This window comes from Thalia democratica, chromosome 3 (genome assembly GCF_965202585.1).
Source record: "Thalia democratica chromosome 3, ktThaDemo2.hap1.1, whole genome shotgun sequence".
NCBI lineage: Eukaryota > Metazoa > Chordata > Thaliacea > Salpida > Salpidae > Thalia > Thalia democratica.
Window position 1 is genome coordinate 57,545,055 of NC_139167.1, and position 23,855 is coordinate 57,568,909.

The 23,855-nt window shown below is 26.8% G+C and overlaps 1 protein-coding gene across 1 annotated transcript; it reads right to left on the bottom strand.

Moving 5' to 3' along the window:
• Positions 1–13,129: 13,129 nt before the first annotated feature.
• Positions 13,130–22,853, bottom strand: LOC145832448 (sialin-like). Its single transcript, XM_082939763.1, has 11 exons — positions 22,811–22,853; positions 22,176–22,355; positions 21,160–21,277; positions 20,359–20,488; positions 19,816–19,999; positions 18,968–19,091; positions 18,206–18,359; positions 16,696–16,828; positions 15,444–15,591; positions 14,053–14,146; positions 13,130–13,312 (listed from the first exon to the last, which is right to left on the bottom strand). Exons 1-11 carry the CDS (start codon positions 22,851–22,853, stop codon positions 13,130–13,132), a joined length of 1,491 nt encoding a protein of 496 aa, XP_082795889.1.
• Positions 22,854–23,855: the final 1,002 nt, after the last annotated feature.

Here is a 23,855-nt window from a genome sequence, read left to right on the forward strand (position 1 = left end):
CAGTTTAGGTGGTTTTTTCGTTTCATTTAATTTTAATAAAGCATCACAAAATGAAAAGAGCAGATTGTATTTGTATTCTAATTAACTTAAACATAGAGTGTCTAGATTTTCTAACAAACAGTTTATAAATTTTGTAAAATCATATAAATTAGTATGTTGTTAATGTTTACAGTTATATAAGTTTAATGGAGGTGTCTAACAGGGTTGCCACTTTACCTGGAACAACCTGAAATTTGAGATATTTTGAAAAAAACCTGGAATTTTGATGAATAAACCTGGAATTTTAAATAGTTCTAACATTTTCAGTAGCAAAATTTCGATTTGACACAAAAAATCTATCATATAAATAATTTTTTTTTGTCATCATCAATTTTTTTTTTATTAAAAAACACATTTAAAGTTACTTTACAGTATCTTTTCAATGTTTTTTTTTATACTATTAAACACAGTTTCTTATATAGAAATTAGCTTTAAACTAAAAATAGACCCAAATATGTGTACTTTTAAAAACCTGGAAGAAATTTGAAAAACCTGGAAAAAGTTTAAAAAAACGAGTGGCAACCTTGTATAAAGTCAAACAAGGGATTAATTAAAAACAAGTGTACTATGATTAGTAGCTAATTTTTTGTTAATAATAAAAGTAGATACCCTGAATATTTTTTTGCTTATTTAAAAAAAATTAACTTCATAAGTATATCAATATTGTTTTAGTTGTAGATTTAAATTATTCAGCACATTTTAATACTTAAGAAAATTCATGTGGTACAAAATGCTAGGTGACATTAAAAACTTTGATATCCTTGAAAGTTAATCAATAAAAATGTTTTGTTTTTAATCAATACTCAGAAATTAAATTTTGAAGGGACCCTTGACTTAAGTTCTTCAAAATTACAGTTTTTTTCAGACTTAAAATTTCATTGCTTAACAAAATTTAAATGATAAAAATTAGAACATTTATCTCAATAAGAAAAGGCTTAGTTAATTCCGTAAATATTAAATGTTTTCATACTTAGTTTTTAATTCAAAGTTTGAAGAAGTGTTTTTACGTGATATTTTATTTTCATTTAAGTAGGTAAGCCTACTTTTATAAGAAACAGTTTATATAGTATAATTTAAAGCTAAACAAAAAAAAAATTGTAATTACCGGGGTCGTCGCTTGTGGTGAAACATTGAATTTTTATCTAAGATTTATTAAAATTATCTTTTTCAAAATAAACCTTTGGTTACAAACGTTTTGTTTTAATTGTAGTGTTTTATTTAAGTAAGTTAAAAAGAAGTGTTAAATATAATGATTTTTTAATACTTGTTTTTCCGCACCCCTTAGCAAAAATACCACGCGTCGCCACTGGTAAATACTTATTACTTTTTGTATCAATCTGTTGTAGATGTATTGACTGAAAAAGAGTTTAAAAAATACTTTCGTCGTTAATTTAACATTCGTTTCTCTCTACTTGATGATTTTTCAGCCGATAAAACTTAACAATTTTTTTTTTTTTAGAAAATAACAAAACCTAAATTTTCAATTAAAGGTATTTTGCGTTTTAATATTTTAAATACCATAACCACATTTTCAATTTATATAAAGTTTTTATTACTCTTAGGATTAAAAGTTATTTAAGTCTTTACCTACGTATTTTACGAGTAGTATTCAGATAAATTTTAAACCTTGATTTCTTAATTTAATCAATGAAATTTAAATCTTACTTACAGGCAAAGTTATTTTCACTGTTATGCTTAATGTTTTAGTTAATTAGTAGTAGTTCACTTATTCAGAATATGTAATAATTAAGAAAACTCATGTGATAAAACATGTAAGGTCATATTTCAAATTTTACTGCACTAAAAATTAATTTATATAAACATTTCGTTTCCGAATAATATTATTTATGTTTTGACGGACCTTTAGAATTTAGTTTATACAAAATATAATGTTTTTTTTTCAGATATTTTAAGTTTGTTGTATAACAAAATAATATGATAAATATGAGAATGTTTATCGCAAAGCAAATATTTAGTTTATTATTCCAAAAAAAATATTTGTTGTACAAAAAAATGTTTTAACATTTTTAGAAGTATTTTGTATGTGACATGTTGCTTTCAGATGAATAATTATAGTCTGTTATTTGAACAAAGTATATATCAGTTGTTTACCGTTTGTGTATCAATTTTTTAAAGGGTTTTAATTGAAAATTAGAAGAGTGTCTCATTTGTTTAGCAGATTTTTATTGATTATTTGAAAGTATACAAAAAATAAAATTTCTTTATTATAAAAATAAGCTAAAATTACGTTTTGATACAAACCAATAAAATACAAACTAGGAAACACGTACCACCAAATATTTCAGTTAATCTTCGAAAATTTATAAGTAGTTTAGAAAACTGCTGTTCATTAAATATTATTATATTAGCAGTATTTAAGAAATATATGTAAAAAAAACTTTACACGTGAATATAAAAATTTAATATAAGATTATTCAAACAAATATAGTTTGAAGCTGTTAAAAAGAATGAAATCAAAATATAAACTGAAGAAACAAATTTTATTTAGACTAAATATGTTTGTATAAAATCTAAGTTTACAAACAAGTTTACACTTTTTTGGTTGAAAAACTCTGGTATATAAACAGTTTTAGATGATAAAATAAAACAGAAACAGTTTTAACATACTTTCTAAGGAAATAATCATTTTTTTTTACTTTAGTTTATCTTCTTGTAAGATAATCAGTAGGCACTGAAACTTCTTGAGTGTTTTTAACTTCTTCATTTGCAAGAGTATTTACAAATATTTCAGTTGTTGCTTCAGTTAAAAATTCAGCAGCTATTGTTCTATTTCTGTAGTTTTCAACATCAAAACTATTATAAATAGTTAAGCTCAATAAAGAAGAAACAAAACCACCACCGATAATTTTGATATAGTAGACTGAAATATCAACAGGCTTCATTGAAACTGCATGTCATATTGCAGTATGATGTAAAAACCAATTAAGTAAACCATTAGTGAAAGTAGGTAGCCTAAATGGTACTGTCTGTGCATAACTGAAATGAAAGTGATTTTTTGATCATGTCAAATCGTTCAGTGTAATTTGAAGTAAACAGTCCTGTCATGTCCAAAAGGGGCAGTGATATAAAATACATTTTCTGTAATGTATCTAAAACATAATAAAGCTGTAAAAAGTTAAAAAGGTTAATGCTGAGTGAATTCCAACAGATTAATAAAAACACTTTTAAAATGACGTTTATCTTTTTAAAACGTATTATGTTTTATATAGCATAAAAAAGTGACATAAATGGATTAATTATACAGTTAAAGTATTTAGTTTACCTGTGTTTATTATTTAAACAACTTAATAACCTGTGCATAAAATATAAAACTTTATTTTTTTCCTACACTAGTAATTATATTTTAACACTTAATTTTGTATATTGGTACGTTAAGACTTGGTTATGATCTGGATTGGATTTCTAGTTAATACTAATATTAGAAAAGTTTTAGAGCCTTTCGTCAAAATAGTTATATTAAAAAAACACCTTACGTTTTACTATTATCTTTTAGTCATCAGTTTTTTGAGCTGTCAGTAATTGTTAAAATTTTTTCAGCTTCGTGCTCTGAAGTTAGTAAGAAAAAAAATACAGACACAAAAACTAAAATTAAGTGAACAAAAGAGCTCAATTGTTTAAAATTGATTCTTCAAATGTCGAAAACATCTGTATTAGTAAAAAGGTTAACAGTAAACGATCAAAACACAGTTTTATTAAGTTTAGGTGTTCTAGAATTTTACATAGAAAACCTTGCCTCGTAGTATGTTTTACCAATTATGCCCGTTTAATTAGAAAAAATCAAAATTACAGAGTCTTATTGCAAAACTTATAATCAAGAACAATCTTTATTTCTTTTATCCACGATTATCGTCAATTTCATGTAACTTGCCCGTAAAACTAATGGAATACGTATATTGTTGCAATAAAAAAACAAGATAAAAACGTTTTTAAAGATTGAAAATGTTTTCTTAGACGTTAATTTTTTGAAAGTCTAAAAAGTTTTAATCTATTCAAAAAATTACTATTCAAGTTCCTTAACGTATAAAATTGTTTTTCTATTTTAAGTAACTGTTTTCGTTACTTTTAGGACTACAAGTTAGTTCAACACTAGCTTGATATTCCTATACGCAATTTACTTGATATAAAAAAAATAGCAGCATTCCAGTAAATATTGCTTATTGTAATTTTATTGTAAATGATGAGCACAAATTGTTACTCGCTTATTTTACTTGTTTTAAAATAAAAATTGTGAAAAAGATTAAAATAGAAAATAGGCATTGATAGAACTTACTATATTTTGTTGTAGTTAAATCATTTAACAAGCTATTGAAATAAACAGTTTTATAAAGTGTTACGTTCGAACTTTGATCTGTACAGATTTATGCACAATCTTGAACGCAATGGTTACGTCACAAAACTCGTCATTGATTTTACGGCGGACTTGCACAGCAGCCGTCTTTTAAGAAAGATCTCGGTAAAGGGCTTACTCGGTCGATTACCAAAAAGTGAAAATGTTCGAACCTTCAATATTTGCCCAAAGCATGTGGGAGGGTTTCCGATGAGTATTCCGATCTAGTCAAGGTAATTTTATTTATTTTTTGAAGATGAACAAGTTATCAAGGTGATTTCGAGCAAGCTGACTGAAGGCTCAATGTTGCTGAAAGATTGGCAACTTTGTTCTTCGAAGCTGACAAATTTAGTCTTACACATTGAGAGTTTAAACACTTGGAACATACAGTGATGAAAAGTAAAGATGATAGAATTTTGTTTTTTTGATATGCAATTAGATTTGTTTGATTTTGTTTGGCGTGTACTTATTGTAAATTTATTCTTATATTATATTTAAACTATAGTGCTGTGAAAATGTTGTTTTTCTTTAGTGTTGAAAAAAAAAACACAAACTTACTCATGTACGTTTTATATCAGCTAATAGTACTGTTTATAAACAAACATATTTGAAGAAACGTTAATAACTAGATGTTAGTTGCTGAAAAATCAAGTCGCATCTTTTATAGTAATATTAGAAAGTGTTTTTTAGGCGTAACAAGATCTTTAGTATACAATATTAAAAAAGAAAAACTAAGTTAATAAGTTTGTGTTAGTATAATTTCGGTTTTAACAAATAATCCAAAGTACATACACCCTTTCCTCTTAATAAACTATGTAAGTACTTATAAGTGATAATAGTATGTAGGTAGATCAATATAATATAAAATAAATGTAATTATTCTACTATACTGGAATTTACAATTGACTAGGTTTCGAATTAAAACCTTTTCGGAACTTTTTTTATAGTGTTTTTTATAATGTGCTTCCTGTGTATACGAAGCTTATCTATTAAATTATTTAGCATTTTAGCCAACAACAGGGATTATCTTACTAGTTATTATCTGATGAGTATAAGTCTTTATTAAACTGATTGCTTGTTAAGTACAATCATCTCTCTATAAGTATATAATTTGCACTTTTTAAGAGGTGTTGTTCAATTAAACGTAAACCTTTACAACGTTATTTATTTAGCTACAAAGTTATTCTTTAAAATAAACTATTCCCAAAGCTATTTTTAGGGTAGGTCTTTTTATGGATAGTATTTTATGGGCACTATTTTATGTGTAGAATTGCTGCAATCAATTCTGCCTTTAATTTGATGTGATGTCATTAACATTATGTGTAGTATTTAAATTTTGCTGCAATTAAGTTGCTGCAATTAAATGAAAAATAAAATACTGTCCAGGCCTTTTATAAATATTATGGATAGATTTTGTAGTTTTAAATTTAGAAACAAACAAATAAAAAATAACTTGAATACACATAAACCAATAGTTTGATTTATTTGTACATCTATTTAAATTATATTTTCTAAACTAACAGAAGTATAGGCTAGACTTATTAAAAGATTAAGGATAGTTTTTTTCATTTAAGATTTAATAAAGAAAAATAACTTGAATACACTTAAACCAATTGTTAATAACACATAACACATAATGTTAATAACATCACATCAAATAATAGGCAGAATTGATTGCAGCAATTCTACACATAAAATAGTGCCCATAAAATAGTACACATAAAAAGTCCTACCGCTATTTTTATACGTTTTGCATATATTTTTAAAACGTCATATCACGTGCAGGCTTCGTGCTAAATGCCACTTTTGTGCATTAATTATTCATACACATTTTTGCCACCAACTAACTAAACCAGGGGTCGGCAATCTGCAGCTCGCGGGCCAAATGCGGTTTTCAAAAAAAAAAATCTTAAGCCCGCATGCACCTTGAAACTAAAAAACGCATTAAAAAAATGTGTTAAAACTTTACAAACAGGCTATGAATTTATTAAAATGTTGACTTTTTTATTGCTTGATTTTTTTACATTTTCGGTTTAGTTATTGTTTCCATATAACTTACTATAGCCAGTTTAAAACAACTGCAGCCCGCAAAATATTTTTTCTTAAGAGTGCGGCCCGCGACTTATAAAAGACTGCCGACCCCTGGATCGAAAAGTATACAAATTTTTATGAAATTTATCTATGTCTAAATTGTTTAAAAAAAAGGTTGTTAAGCTACGTATCAAGTGTCACAATTGTTTATCAGCAAAACTTATTAATGAAATGGAAAATTTTATTTAAATTTATGTAAAATAAAAAAGTGTAGTTTTATTATTTGTTTGTTGTTTGTATTGACTTTGTAAATAAATAAAAATAAAAACATGGTACACAGAAGCTTTAGAAGAGAATTGAAAAATATTACGGAAGATCAGAACTCAGGTTTGTTGATAACTAGTATAATTAAAATTCATTAAATTATAACTAACTTGTTAAGTACAAAACTGAAATGATTTAAATATACAACAAGCATTTATTTTGTATTTCAAGATCTTTGAAACACTTAAAAAAATATTTTTGCATCTGTTTTTGTGAAAAAGTATCTATTTCGCGCCTTCAAAGGTAAAAAGTCTCCGAGCAGTTCCGTCAGAAGTTTGCCTTCAAACAGCAGCTACAAAAAAACTCCGACAAGTAAGTTCCTTGAAAAAAACCCGACAAACGTTAGCTCGCGAGAAAGCATCAAAGCGCCGTCGGAAAGCGCACCTTCGGAAAGGTCGCAGGAAACACCGGAGGTAGCGTACAGGGGGAGGGAGAGTGAACCGAGCAAATGGAGGAAAGTGAAGAAGCACGTTCACATTGCGCACAACCACCACAGTCTGTTTGAATTTTACGCTTTCACATGTGTTAAAATATGCACATAACAATCATAACTACTTTTATCAATAACTTCATTTAAACACAATCGCCACAGTTTGTAAAGTTGCTGCTGGCAAGTTTTCGTGCTTGTTGGAGTTTTATTAAAGTATATTTGTTCTTTTATATAGTTAAGTAAAGTTGAATATTGACAAATGTTCGCTAGACCAAGATCATTAGAATAAGCAAAAACGACAAACTTGATACTTTGAATTAATTCAATAAGTTCTATTAATGGTTTAAAAATACATAAAAAAATGTTATGCCGGTTTATTAAAAAAACAAGTAATCAATAAACAACTTGGGTTTAGTTTTATACTAAATAGAAAATTTCAGGAGAACATGAAATAAATCTGGAAAACCCGACGACGTGGCTCGAAAAGCAAATCATGAAAAAAAATCCCCCAAAAAGCAACCACCGGCCCCTTCCGCAGCCAGGTTAATATTATCAATTATATTTAGTGTAGCTGTACTAGTGGTTAGTTCTATACTAAAAATCTTTTTATGCAAAACTGCAATAAAGTTAATGGCATGAAATAAACGTAACCATATAATATCTATTATCGTATGTAATTTTTAATTTTGGAAAATTATTTTTTTTTACCCGGTTTTTGACTGTATTGGTAAATCAAAATAAAGTTGTAAGCAAGATATTGTAAATGAACATTTTTAAAATTGAACTTATAGTATAGCGACCAGTCAGTTAAAAGAAGAAAAAAACCCTTAGCTGTTATTTGCATTTAGGAATATCTACATTATAATTATTTTTCATACCTCGTTATATTTTCTATTTTACTACCAAAGCATACATCAGCAAGACATGCTTTCTTAATGTTATTTGTCATTTCTGTTTAACAGAAATTTAAAACAGTTCACTAAACATAACCTAAAACTTTTTATTTAGGCTTTTTCAAAGTCTAATTTAAACAAGTAAGTTATTTAGTTTTGTTTTAATTTTAAGACTTATGGAGTTTTAAATCTCATCATAAAAAAGAAAAGAAAATTTTCAAAGCAGTTTTTTCAAGCAGAATAATTCATTTAAATTACTTAAAGTACTTATTACTCTTAAGTTTTGAAAATATATCTCTTATTTAACGATCTTTAACTAAGCTAGTAGACAAAAAAGTTTGAATGCTTCTAGTTTTTTCTATCAGTAAGTACACAATAAATACGTTTTTATTGAACACTTTTTTTTCTCAAAAAGACAAACGAAGGTTAATTTATTTGATAGACTAAATTTATTTCTTTTACTAAAATAAGTTTAAAGACAGTAACTGTTAACAAAATATTAATCACTCATCACTCTTTTGTTTTTATAGATTGCATTGATCTTTTTATATATTTTTTTTCAGTTTAGAATGATTGTAAATAGTTATCGAAGTTGAGTTTATCTTAAACTGAAAAATTCAAGGTAATTTTTGTTGCAAATTCTAAAATAAACGAATAAATTAAGTGATTTAACGTCTAGTAATGGACAAGTAGTTAAAAGGTATCTGTGGTGTGCGACTTGATAACCGAAAGGTTTTTTCGTGCACCAGGTCCTAAATTTAAATACTTTAAGCAGATTTTTTGTCGTTCAATAAACTAAATATATTGTTTATTAAACGAAAAAAAAAAGCTCAAAAATTTTGACCAAGGACCTGGTGTACGATAAAACTTTTCGGTTATCGAGTCATTACACTAGGATACAGTTTAATGTCATGTCCAGGACAAGTAACTATAAGTAAATTTAAAAGAACTAGTGTATAGATTAGGAGGTATGAAAACTTTATTTACCGAGTAAACTGTGAGCTATAGCTAGATAGACAAAAGGCCACAAAAACAAGTAAATTTCTTTTATACTGACAAAAAGAGAAATACTTTTACCTCGTCTATCCCGATTTTGTGCACGATAAGGAGTACATATATAAACTATATTACTACTACAAGAAGTATACTCTAATATATTTAAGGTTTCTTATATTAGTTCTTTTTAACTTCAAAGCAGATTAAAGTAGACGCTTGTTTAACATTTCATTTAATATTTGAAACTGCTAAAATTGGCGTATCTACTAACAAATAAAATCAATTAAATAAAAAGTTTTCTAAACCACCAAAATAATCAGAACCTCACCGATACCCCGTTCGAGCGATGCGCGAGTTCAAGAAACAGTGGGACCACGGCACTAAAGCCATTCCTAAAAGGTACGCCGACAAGTTCGTTTATCCGAACATGAGACCCAACAACTATTATCCGCACACTCAGCAGTACAAAGTGTATCAGGTAGACCGGCCCATCAGAAGATACAAAGATGTAAGTTTTTTAATTGTATTGTTTGTGAAAAAATAACAACAGTAACTATTTTGTTGCCTCATAAATTAGTTCTAATACTCCATTGAAACAATATTCATTTGTGTGTTTTTGATGAGTAATTAGATTAGGACTTTTTGGAATATTTTTTTCTAAATAATATATTTTAATGTTTTCAGCCTATTGAGTGGAACAAGTGGTAGAGGAAAGTATCCAAAGTTCAAATTAAAGATAAAAGTTGAAGAACAAATCATGTCATGTTATTAAGAAAAAATAAACTGAAAAAATTGTTATGAAACTATACTATACAACTTAAAAACAGTTTTTAAAAAATACGATTTTACAAAGGCTTTATGAAAAAAGCACTTGTAATTAAAGAATAAAGTAAAAAGAGAACGAAACTACGTGTAAAAATCTAAGCAGTTTAAGATTGTCTTCTTTTTTTATAATTAAACAGCCACTTACTAAGCAAAACTAAGCTTTTTAGGATTTTCTTTTTTATTAACTAAACAGCCCACTCACTAAGAAAAACTAATTCACTAGTATGATTAAATATTAATTATTATTATGTTAGTGTTTTAAAAAAAACCTTCATTAAAAGGCTTATATTAAGTCTAAGTAACAATTTACAAGTATAACTAATATTATACATAATAATATAAGTTGTTTAAAAAAAGTTTACAGTATATAGTTCTTATCAACAGCAAAACATAGTTTCGAAACACTAAAATGTATTCTGTACTTAATTGATAGTTTGTTTATTTTTTAATTAACACAACATAACAAAAACAACTGTAAGCACTGATTTTGAAATGCAGTTATCAAAATTCGTGTAAATGCACAAACCGCTTTACCAGTTGTTTGTACTTTAAGCTGAAAAGTTTAACATGAGTTTAAGCTGAAGGTAAAATGCTTGTTTAATTTAAGATATTTTAAAACAAACTCAAAATGTAAAATAACTACTTCTTAATGATTTTTTTGATAATACGCAAAAAAAAAGGATATAATGTAATGAATTCAGTTCGTTATCAATAAAGTATTAACGTAATTACAACATTTAAACATTAGCCTCAGTTCTTTAAATAAAGACAAATTTGGCAAAAGGTTCAATTGAAACCCCTAAATAAACTTTTTTACTTATCAACCACTTAAAAAAAAAAAAAAATAGCACGAGTTTTTTCATTAAAGCTTTAGCTAATTTTTATGTTTAAGCTATTTTGCTGATGAATTAATATGTTTCTTAGTATTGGTGTGAGTCTCAGAATACTCGCTAATAATTAGTGCCCTTAAAGTAACACTTTATAAAAAGTGTATAATGAAAATTAAGATGTTAACAACACTGTAAACTAAAACTTTTAGTTTGATTGAAAATGCAATTATTATTTAAGAACATTAGTATATAAAAATTGAATAGCGTAGAACTTTTTAAATAGTAGTTTAAAATACTTGTTTTGAAAAATATGTTTAAATCTAAACAATTAAAAAAAAAGAAACTTTGAATTGGTTTTTAACTTAAATGTATACTTTAAAAAACAACTACTTTAGAGACACATCAACTTTTTATTATATCAAGAAATAAGTCATAAAAAAAAAATCAATAGTTACATTTTTTTACGTTATTACGAATCTAGCAAATAAGTATTATCTTGTAAGTGTCGTTTAGCTTATCAATAGAGCTGGATATTATTTACTTCAACAAATATGTATAGTTTTTATTATTTTATATGCCTAAAAAATTTATTAAATAGTATAGAGTACATATTTCTAAAACAAACATATGAAAAAATATTTTTCGCCACTTACTATATTTAGTAATAATAAAAATAAGAGTAATAAAAATATTGAAACAATCAAAAAGTATGAACACTTTGAAATCAACTAAAACAGAAAACGATGATTCCTAACATTTTTTTCAATCTAAATTACTATAAAAGTCTATATTTTAGAACGTAGCTAAACTTTAATTAGAAAAAAAAGTAATAATTTTAAGCTTTTTCAAGACAACTGGTTATATTTTCTTTAACAAACTTACGAAATGAGCATGAAAATTTTTTAAAACTTTGAAGAAAATCATATTTAAATTTTTAACCTATAACACTTTGGAAAAATGTTGATCAGAACTACCGGAAAGAATTATTTTTAATTCCTTCTGTAATTTTCTCCTAGTTTAGCCTTGGGTGTTGCCAAACTTGAAACTTTCGATAAAAATGATATAAAACACAAAACAAATGATAATAATTTAATAAGCAGACTAATGCAATTTAATTTTTGGCAAGTATGTTAAAAACTTATTTTCATAACAAATAAACAGCTTATTTTTTAAATTACACATACCCATGATAAAATAACAAAACAGTGAAAAAATAAAGATACTGAAAGGACATAAAATAAAACAAACACTTAATCTCTGATCAAACTATTTATGACATCATAGTATAAATTGAATGCACCTAACAAAAGTTTAGTCATTGCAGACAGAAGACAAATCTAACTAACGTTTTACTCGGATAAAAGCTGAAAAAAATAGCATTAAAGCGAGGTCTTGTTAAACAAATAATCAACTCAGCAGACCAAAAAGTATTTTGACACAACTCGAAAAAAATGTACTCACATAGTTGATCCATATGTATACCGGTGTAATTAATAAAAAGTTGTCACGTACTAAGTTACGCCTACACTAGCAAAACTAAAACAATGCTGTTTTTATATAACATACATGTTAAAAGATTTAATTATAAGTAAAAAACGTTGAAAAAATCTTTAGTTAAGCATTCATATAATAAAAAATATATAAAATAAAATAATATCTCTGATCAAACTACTTATGACATGACAGTATAAATGGAATGCACCTAACAAAAGTTTTGAAATTTTAAAAGAATACAAATCTCATTAATTTAAGTAAATAATCAATTCAGCAGAGTGAAAAGTATTTTGACACAACTCGAAAAAAAATGTACTCACATAGTTGATCCGTATGTATACCGGTGTAACTAATAAAAGTTGTCTGTACTAAGTTACACCTACACTAGCAAACCTAAAAAATGCTGTTTTAATATAAATATAAATTGGTGAAAATTAAAAAAAAAAATTAAAAGCTTTAAAAATAAGGTAAAAACGTTGAAAAAAAATCTTTAAATAAGCATTCTAATGCAGTTAATAAGTTTTTAAGTTTTGAATACAAAAAAAGTTGATATTTTTAATATTAATTTGTATATTAACGCAATGAAATATTCAATAAATATGATTTTAGTAGAACTTATTTAAGTATTACCTATTTTAAACTAAAAGCACAATAAATAAAAAAGGTTAAGAGAAACATAGTTTAACTTAAAATGAGCCAAATTAAAACATTTAATGTACTTTTAAATAAATAATTGAATTAGAAAACACATAAATATTATAAATTAAAAACCGTGAATGTATAAAAAAAAAACGTCCGTTTAGAATAAATAAACATTTTTTTATCTTTAGCAAAAACAAAAAGCTAATTTTGCAGTGTACTTGTAAAAACATATTTAAATTTAAAAAAATAAAAACAAATTGTCATTAATAAAAAAATTTTAAGCGGGACTTTTACCCTCCCCTATACTTTGCACGCAACTTTTACTATCATTCAATTCCTCATACGTCACACTATTGAAAGGCTGGGTTTCACCGCTAGCAAACAAAATGTACACAAAAGCTCCCGCAGTGTATATAACTGCCGCTATGACGAATATCAACTGCCACTGTTCCCTGGTGCTCTGTATGAAAAATACTATACTAAATAAATGATTTTATTAACAACGAACGTTTATAAGTGGTACAGCTTGTATTTTCAGTATTTTGGTGTTTATCATTGCAGCTGTTAGTTTCTATGTTTATTTATTATAGCTGTATATATCGTATCTTTAACTACTAATGTGCCTACAGTGTCCCGTGTCATAAACTTACACAAAATTTTCTTTTTATAACATTTAAATCTAATTCAGTTGTAAAACTTGTATATGGCTAGGTTGTTAACAAATGTGAGTTTAGTGCAATTATTATTTCATGTTCTGTATACAAGTAAATTGTTTTAAATAACCACTAACACATAATTATTGTTTAGAACTTTTCCCAATGTGGGCCATTACAGAAATTTAGGGGCCATAAGCAGCAAGGGGGTGGTAATGAGCAGTAAAGGGGTAACGGGGACATAATTTGATACTCACACTATATATTCTGGTGTTCATGATGAAGTAAACAAATGTCTTAAGCGTTTTTAATGGTAGTTTTTTGAGAAATACTGTTGGAGGGAGCCACATCTTTTTAAATTTCTTTAAAGGGGGATTATAAAAGTTGGAAAACTTTGGTTTAGAGTATAAAAAACAACATATGTAGTTGAGACTGTTATAAGCATTTTTATTATGATTACAAAACTTAAACTTTATTTAAAACTAACTCACTTTATAAAAACTTACATATATAAAGTTAAATAAACAAATTAAAAAAATATTCTAACATTTTCTTCAGTCAAAACGCCAGCAACTATTGGAGATAAAATACCAGAAACTGTTCCAAAGCTACTCGATATCCCCATCAGTATTCCTGAATATCTGACAAAAATTTTAGAGTTTTAAGAGTTTAAATGTTGTTAAAAAGTTATCAACACGATCAAATTTAATTAAGTTTTCAGGAAATTTATGGCTTAGATAGCAAAACTAATTTGGTCTATTATTTGGTTTGATAGTTTTTTATTAAACTAAAGTTTATTAATGACAGGCACGTTAAAAGCCGAATTAAGCTATGCGTGTTGTGCTCAAAAAATACAACAAAATACACTACATAGAAAACGAAGACAAACACAACAGACATATGTAAGCACTGAAAAACTAAATTGCTAGGATTTAAAACCATATTTGTCAAACTAAAAAACAAAACAAAACGTGTTTACAATGTACTTATTCGGCTACCAAGATATTTTACTAAGATATTGAATTGAAAGCTTTACTATTTAACACCACCAGTTAAAGAGTTACATGTCTATTAAGTACTGCTAAGAAAAGAAAACCTTGCAATTTGTTTTTTAATATATTGCGCTTCTTGAGCCTAATTTTGGAAAACAAAAACTAATTGACAACAACAGAGACTATTTTCAAACAAATAATCGTTTAGATTCGGGATAAGGCTGGTAGGTTTCACTGGGTAGCATAAAAAACTTGCAAATAATTTCAGGGTTGCCACTCATTTTTTCAATTTTTTTCCAGGTTTTCCAAATTTCTTCAAGGGTTTTAAAAGTACACATTTTTGGGTCTATTTTTAGTTTTAAGTTAATTTCTATTGAAGAAACTGTGTTAAATAGAATAAAAGCATTGAAAAGATACTGTAAAGTTACTTTAAATGCGTTTTTTAATAAAAAAAAATTTTGATGATGACAAAAAATCTTAATTATAATATATGATAGATTTTTTGTGTCTAATCAAAATTTTAAAACTGAAAATGTTAAAGTTATTAAAAGTTCCAGGTTTTTCCAGGTTTTTTGATCAAATATCCAGGTTTTTTTCGAAGTATCTCAAATTCTAGGTTTTTCCAGGTTATTTTAGCCTAAATTGTCAAATTCCAGGTTTTTCCAGGTAAAGTGGCAACCCTGTAGTTTGCATATATCAAACTGAGAACTATATGTTTTAGTTTATGTTTGTGTTATGTTTGAATTTATCTATTAATTTGTTTTTTGATTTATTGGTTATATGTTTGGGTAAAGTGGGTTAGGGTTTAAACTAAAAAACTATAAAACATAAACAATGTTTTAATATATGCAAATTATTTGCAGGTTTTTGAACCTGCCCCGCTTCTCTTATCCCCTGTAAGTTTTATACTTTTTTTCATAAAATTAAACCAACAGCACCAACGAACCGTGACGAAAGATCCATGTGGTTGCTATGGAAGCCACCGAAAATGCAACCGTCGAATCCGACAGCCAGGCACAGTAATGCAACTGCTAGTATTTTATTGCAACCCACGAACGAAACTAATACTAGAAAGAACCCGCAACCAAAGAATCCTGTTAAATTGAATTGATTTTGTTGTAATCATTCATAGTCACACTTCAAACATGTTTTAGAAAAAGTTAATTTATTTATACATAAACAAAAAGTTTTAGATTTTGAAAAAATATTTATCATTTTTTATACTTTTATTTAAATAAATGAATTATTTTTGATAAACAACTATTATTTCTTCATTATTTAACAACCCGCAACCTAAAAATTAAGATAAAATTTAAGAAATAATTTGTTTCAAAAAATGGTTTTTGTTGTAAGCTAAGAGTGGCTAACTTTTCGGTCGGTAGGCTAGAATTGTATTATAAAAAAATTCGCCGGACTTGATAAAAATTATAGAAAAAAAGAACATATTAAAAAATGTTATATTTAGATAATCATTAGTTTTTGTTGTAAATGTTCAATTTAAAGTTACAACAAAAGGTTAAATATATTTCATTTTATATTATCATAAAAAATAACAGATTTTGAAACCTGAAAAAAATGTTTGGCAAATTTTCTCCAGATTTCTTAAAGTACACATTTTTGGGTCTATTTTTAGTTTAAAGTTAAGTTCAGGGTAAAGACTGTGTTAAATGGTATAAAAAAACTGAAAACTACTGTATTAAATAAAAAAATGTGTTTTTTAACAAAAAAAATGTTAGATGTTTACACAAGCATTTGATCTATATGATACATTTTTTGTGTCAAATCGAAATTTAACTACTTAACATGTAAAAATTTTTAAAAATTCCAGGTTTTTTCACGTTTCGAGGTTTTTTTGGCAACCCTGTGTTTTAAAATAAGTAGTTATTTTGAAAAAAAAAAAGTTAAAGTTTATTCGTTATTTACTTAAAACTAATAAAATTTGTGGTTAAATCAAAATTTTGTTAAACTAGTGAATTGTACTGGAGTTTTTGCAAAAAAAAAAAACTGACATTTTATTTTGAAAAAAGATTTCTTAAACAAACCACATAACTTAAAACTAAATGCTCATAACTTAAACATTAATTAAATTATATTTTTTGTAAATTTTACTAAAGATAAAAACAAAAAATAGATCTTAGAAATGTTTTTATAAACATTTTAGCAAAATATATAGCTTTTAACACAGTAACTGTACTAACCAACTGAATTAAACACTTTTCTGGTGTTAGTAGTAGTGAGATAATAGTTTCCTCTTATATAATCAGCAGTGTACCCAGATATATTGACGCTAACCCACATAACTAGGTATGGCAGCGCTGCTACAAATCCGACCTGTTTGATAAAATTCATACTTATGAGAAGGCTTTGATGGTATAGCGTGTTGCAGTGAAGTAGTTTATAAAAAATGTTGTTATAGTTCACAAGTACCGTGTTTTACTATTTTAAATCTAAATCATATAAAGTGTAAAATAAAAAGTCTTTAAAACAGACAAGTTTATACAGCGTTTTAAAGTAATTCAACTTTAACAGTTTTTCAACTGTTTAAGATCATAGGGAGTTAAAGACATTATTTAAAGAAAAACTAACACTGGAATCTATATAAAACCAAAAAGTATTGACTTCAAGATTATTCTTTTAGAATAAAATAACTTTTAAGATATATTTCCGTCTGTAAAAAGTTTCTTTTGTACAAACATCTGGACCACAGTATTTCATTTTATTTCTTATGTTTTTGAGCTAGAAATATCAAATTTTTATAAATCTTTTGGAAATAATTATAATTTAAAATTATTTATACTGTTAAAAAGTATTAGATAAAATATTTTAAAAAGGGTGGTTCTAAAGGATACTGGTTGCAGTCAAAACATAAGGGCTTAAAGTATAATTTACAACAATGTCTAATTGTAACTTTGAAAAATTATACTAAAAGAGTTATAAAAACCCTTTTAAAGAGTAATTGCAATTAAATTGTAACTAAATAAGCAATACGTTTTATTAAAAATCAAGTTTAGATTACATTTTAAAATAACTGATACAACAAAGCTACATTTTGTTAAAAAATTTTTTTTTTCTAAAACTAAAAAACGTCATGGACCAGGTGTTTCTATTGGTGTACGTTGCTCATTCCTACACTAAATATTGTGTCCAATATTGAATGTAGTAGACTTTAATGCTAATTTGCGTTAATTTGTGAATACTTAACAGTTTCTGTGTAATCTAATAAAAATAAAGGAGTTTGCAAGGAAATTAAAATAATTAGTTTATTTACAACAGGCATAAATAAATTTTTAAATAAAACTACTACATGCAATAACAACACAATAACAAAATGGATTACGCTTAAAATAAAAAAAGAGCTTTTATTACAAAAAACGAGACATTTTATTGGGGTTTTCGCGGTTTTATACACAATAATAAGTCATATTCGATACTGCTGAACAGCAGACAACTTTACAGTTAAAACTTCTTTAGATAAAAAAAAAAGTTAATATAACAATTTAAAATCAACTAAAAGACTTATATTTAAAAAATAAATATAGGCGATTAATAGTTGAAAAAATTATGTTTATAAAAACAATTTTTTTGGATTTTTGTTGTAAAAGTCCAGGCAGACGCCTCATGACTTTTTTCATTCAAGCTCTTTGAAAATAAATTTTATTGTTTTATACCAACACATAAAAAATAATCGTAATCAAATTACAAACTGACTTTAGACATATCAAACTGAAGCATGTCTTTCAGATACTTGGGAAGGAACGTTATCAGCGTGAACCATCCCCAGCTGTCGCACATCTGAGCGAATGATAAGGCCCACACCGGTGCTGACGTGAGAATTTCTTTCCACGGGGTGGCGGTGTTCGTGCTTACCTGTAAATATAGTGTATAAATCAGGGTTTCCCAAAGTGGGCGATATCGCTCTCCTTGGGGGTAATAACTAGTAAAGGGGCGAAGGTGGGTAGGTGGTTTAAAACTTTGAAAATAACACTAGATATTTTTGAGTTGCAGATGAAGATCGAAAAAAAGGTCTTAGGTGTTTTTGAATGGTAGTTTTTTGAGTAGTCTTGTTGGAGGGGGCAATAGCCTTTTTTATTTCTTTAAAGGAGGCCATTTGAAAAAAAGTTTTGGAAACTCTGATATAAATGCATGAGGTTTAAAATAAGTAATTTAAATGATTGTGGTAGCCTAGCTGTTGACATGACTATTATTTACATTTTCATATTTTTGAGAGTTTTCTTTTTGAAAAATAATGTAAACAAACAAAAAGAAAATATCAAAACGTTCTATTTTCATATTGTTATAACAAACTAAAATGATTACATGATGGTATTTATTGTATTTGAACGATAATAAGCATTAAAAACTTCAAAAAACTTATTTTTAAACTGAGACCTAAAAACATTACAGTTACCAAACAGCATATTTCTTTAGAAACAAAATTAATTTAAACAAGCTTTTTACTTTTCGATGAACCAACTCACCGGCGGAACATTTGATGTTATGTATTTGAGTTCCTCCCTGCTGATAGTCGGATGGCTTTCAGGCGAGCTGAAGGCAAATTTGAACCATAAAAACGACCAGAACGCACCCGAGATTCCTGTATTTACATGCAGTTTTTGATGGTTTTGAAAAACTGAACAAGTCAAAAATACTAGTTCAGTGTTAAACTTTGAGTTTGAACTACTAAAACTCATCATATCTAAAAGTTTAACCAGTAAAATAATCGTATAATTTAAATACAGAACATTAAAATTTTTGTTCTGACATAAAAAATTCTTAAAAAAAAATAAATAACAAAATCCCTTAGTATGATATTATACATAAACTAAGGGTTTTAAAGATTGACTCATGTAGAAATGTTATATTTACAAAAATAAGTCTACACTTATTCTTACACAGTATGTTTAATTTTTCTATTATTTGATTTACTTTAGTCACTTGACACTTAGTATCACTACTGATGGGTTTAGAAACTTCTAAAAACAATAAACTACTTTCAAGTGATTTTTTCTATATAATATTAAAGCATTTATATTTCAACTACACACAAAAAATTCCAACCATTCAAACACGTAGATCACTGATGCATGGAAATTTTCGTACTAGTTGATCTACTTTAGTTACCTGATATTCAGTACATATACCAAGTAATGGATTCTAGTTGTAAATTAAAACATTATTTTAAAACAATCAAACACATAGATCACTGATGTATGGAACTTTTGTACTAGTTTATCTACTTTAGTTACTCGATATTCAGTACATATACCAAGTAATGACTTGTAGTTGTAAATTAAAACAACAATATTTTTTAAACCAACCAAAAACGTAGAACACTGAAGGCCACCCCCCAAGCAAATCAGACTCGCACAGCAAACCCGAAATAGGCTGGCTCAGTATGGTCCCAAAGTGGCTACCTGCACACGTAAGTGATACAAGGAACGATCTCTCGATGGGAGGGGCCCATCTGCCCCACAAAGCCAGAACGGCGGGAAATTTGACCCCCTGTTACAGGGAATTACCTAAATTAAGATTTTATACCAGGAGTTTTATTGAAAGATGAAAGCTAGCTTTTGGATAATTTTGTGTAATAATTTAGATTTAAAACTTATTTAAGTACTTTTGTGTTCATTACAATGTTTTTTTAAGTGGAAATCTAGAAAAGTAAGCTCTAAATGATAACATGTTGAAATTAATAGTTTAAATTAAAACAATTTTATTTAAAAATAAGTTTAAGAACAACAATTTACCAATGTGTTGTATAAGCAATTTTATCAGTACATGTTTTAAAACAGTAAAAAAAAATTCTTTAATAAAGCAACCACTATTAAAACGTTTAGTTTTTATTTATCATGATAACAAACCTCTAAGAAACCCTGGACTACTCTGAGAGCGATGAGCAGCTTATAAGAAGATCTTGCTGCAATTGGGATAAGTAGGGTCAGCAGTGATGGAATTAATACACCCAATCCAATTAGGTACTTACTGCCGTATCTGTTTAAGTCAGCATTTTTAATTACCACCAAACTTTTAACTTAATTTTTATAATATAGCATTTAGTTTTTGTTTAATTAAAATAAATTAACTCTTAAATTAAAATCAACTTGACTTCCAGTTAAAAAAATTAACTACTAAACTAAAATTAAAAAAAAATAAAAATGTTTGACTATGAATAAACATAGTACATCAAAGTATATGCATGAAACTGTTTTTTATTAATTTATAAAATTCATTAAAAAAGTTATAAACAATGTTTTAAATTTAATAAAACTTTATTGGTTAGGTCAAAAATTAATTATTAGAGTAGCTGATACGCCTTCATAACTAGAAGCTATGAAAATATTGTGTACAAAATTTTGGCAAGAAACTTAGAATTGGCACTCAATTTAAATGCAATGAAAGTTAAAAGCTCTTAAAAAAGTTATACAGAAAATATTAAAGTTTGGTTAAATGAAAACAATTAGTTCAGTTAATAAATTTCTTACTTTTAGATAAACAACTATTAAAGTAGAAATTTGAAGCACACGTACTTTGCTATTTTCAACACCTACACACATGAACACTCAAGCATATCCTGTTTGAGTTAACAGACCACAACAAAAACTGTTACTTAAACTTTTAACAAGTAAAAAAATGCTAAAAATTGAACAAAAATCTTACAAAACCTTCCAGCGAGGTAGCCACCAGGAAGTTTGGTGCAGAGGTTTCCGTAGAAGAAAGCCGACAAAACTAATCCTTGCTGGCTCTCGTCCCAATTTAACTCTCCGTCCTGAAAAATATAACCTTTTTATGGTGATTCTAATTTTTTAAAAGCTTTGTTTCATACAAAAATTAAGGAGACTAAAAATTCAAACTAAAAATGTTTCAATTCATTGGTAGAGCAAAATTAATAAAAAAAAAAAAATAAGCTTTTAACAGCTTGCAAATAAAAATGACTGAAGTTTTAAGCTTGTAAAAGGATTCAACAAACAAAAAAATATAATTTGTTGTATACACAACTTACAAATCAAACTATCAGAAGTATATAATATTGCAGTGCATCTCCTTATTTAGTTAGTCAGTTACAATACTTCAAATTAAAATTGAGCTTTATTTGAATAAGATGTATGTACTACAAATGACTATGCTAATAAGAAGAACATGTAAGAAAAAGTGTATATAATTTAACTTATTATTGTTTAAATTTATACTTTTTTCCTTGATAAAAGATAAAGTTAAATGACTAATTGTTTTAATTAATATAAAATATATAGAAATGTACACAACTTCATACTTTACTTTTATTTTATAAATGATAAAATATTTTTAACTATAATATTAACAAAAATTATGTAATACAAAAATTAAATAACAACACAAATTTTAAATTATGGTTTATACTGAAATGATAATTTGTGTGTTTAATACATATATTAATTTTTGCTTAATTGAAAAAACCTAAGTCTTAAATTAAAAAAATATCTAGTAAAAAAAACAGTGTAAAAAAACGAAGTTTTAATCTAATTACAGATTTAACAAAAAACAGTACAAAATGTATAATACAAAACGTCACTAACAAAAAAAACAATATCAATCAACCTGACTTTTAAATCATTCGCAGTACTTGTAATTAAACAGCACAAATTAAAGCAATACTACTTAAAACGAAAACAAACAGCAATCTTTGTGTCTGGCTGCAAACTCTGGTTGCAGCTCGACTGATGAGTAGCAACTGATAACGCATTAGATGCTGATTGTTGGTAAGTCGTGTTGACCATTGACAGTATCGCCACACTCAAGCTGACTCTCAACGCGTACACGTTCACAAACCCAAAGAATGCTAAATACGCGAGGCAGTACCTTGTTGACAACCACTTGCCGGCTGCAAAGTAAAAAACGGTGTTGTAAATTTGACTGGTTTACAATTTTGAATAATGACTTACATTTACACGTTACTATAAATAATGTTTCGTAGTTTAATAGACTGGTTTGGTTACAGAATTAAGAATATTAGGCATCATGGTATCAAACTGCTATAAATAGCTTTTAGGATGATTTTTAATAAGTTGTAAAACTAGTCCAAGTGTTTTGAGTTGTTGTTCGTTTTGTGATATAAGTAACTAATTTAAAGCATAAAACAAAAAAAGTTTTAAATTATTCTTTTTTATTTTATTTTAAACATTTATTAATGTTTACTTTAAAAGGGTAGTTAAATAATATTAATTTCATAAAGTTGATTTAATACTCCTTTACTAAACTGTTAGTGAATAACTATCAACAAATAATTTATTAAATATTTAACCATTCCTGTTAATTTTATTTATTTTAGCTAATAACCTTCTTTTGGTGGCTTTACAAACTCTTCTTTGTTAGTTTCCATATTTATACTTCAGTTTTTACTAAAAAAATTTAAAACAAGAGTTGTTTAATATGTTAGACAAAAAACTAACCAAACTATTCATTATGATCAGTTTATTTTAATGTCTAATGATACTTTAAGTCTGCAAACAACAATTTTCTTACTTTTAACACCAACGATAGAATTTAAAGAACAAAAGTACTTAAATGTCAAATTAACCATTATGATACCTAAACAGTATATATTCAAACAGTAGTAGAAATTTTGAATAATTCAAATTATTATATTTATACAGGTTTGCCACACTTTGAAGCAAAAAAAGCTTGCTGAGTTACAAAAAAAGTTTTTGCAATGTGAAACTAAAAAACAAAAGCTATCTACAAGAAAAAAAGTAGGTTTAAAGGCATAAAACATAGCCGGAGATTTATAAAAAACATTTGAACTAGCCTGAGTTTCATAAAAAAAAAAGTAAAATTGATCTGATTAGCCCATACTTTCTAAATAGCTTGTCACTACTAATAAAAAATTAGAATCTAGCTTTTGTTGACCTTATTGACCGAGCCTGTAAATCTATATTTATCAAACTAATATGCAAACACAGTTTAAGTGAGTAGAGGTGTTAAGATCCTTAACTCTAGAACAAGGCCCTCTAAGCTCTTTTTCATAACCGCCCCTTTTTCACAAAAAAAGGCCCTCATTTATTAAAAACTCCAGAATGTTTAATAGAAGTTTTGAATCTTCTTTAGAATATATCTAAGACCTCTTTTTTTTACTTTTAATCAAAGACCCCAGAACATCTAGTATAAGTTAAGTGTTGCGGCCATACTGTTTTTTTTCCCAAGAGTTTGTATTGTCTTATTCCATTTTCCTTACTCTTCATTTCAAACCCTAGAATAGTGGTATTTACAGTTATTGAAATATGTGAACTAGAAAAAAACCTGTGCACCCAATCTCAAAATCGTCCCTTTATTTGCTCTTCAATTAAAACCCCATTCAATAAAAATATGTGTTGCTAAAGTAATG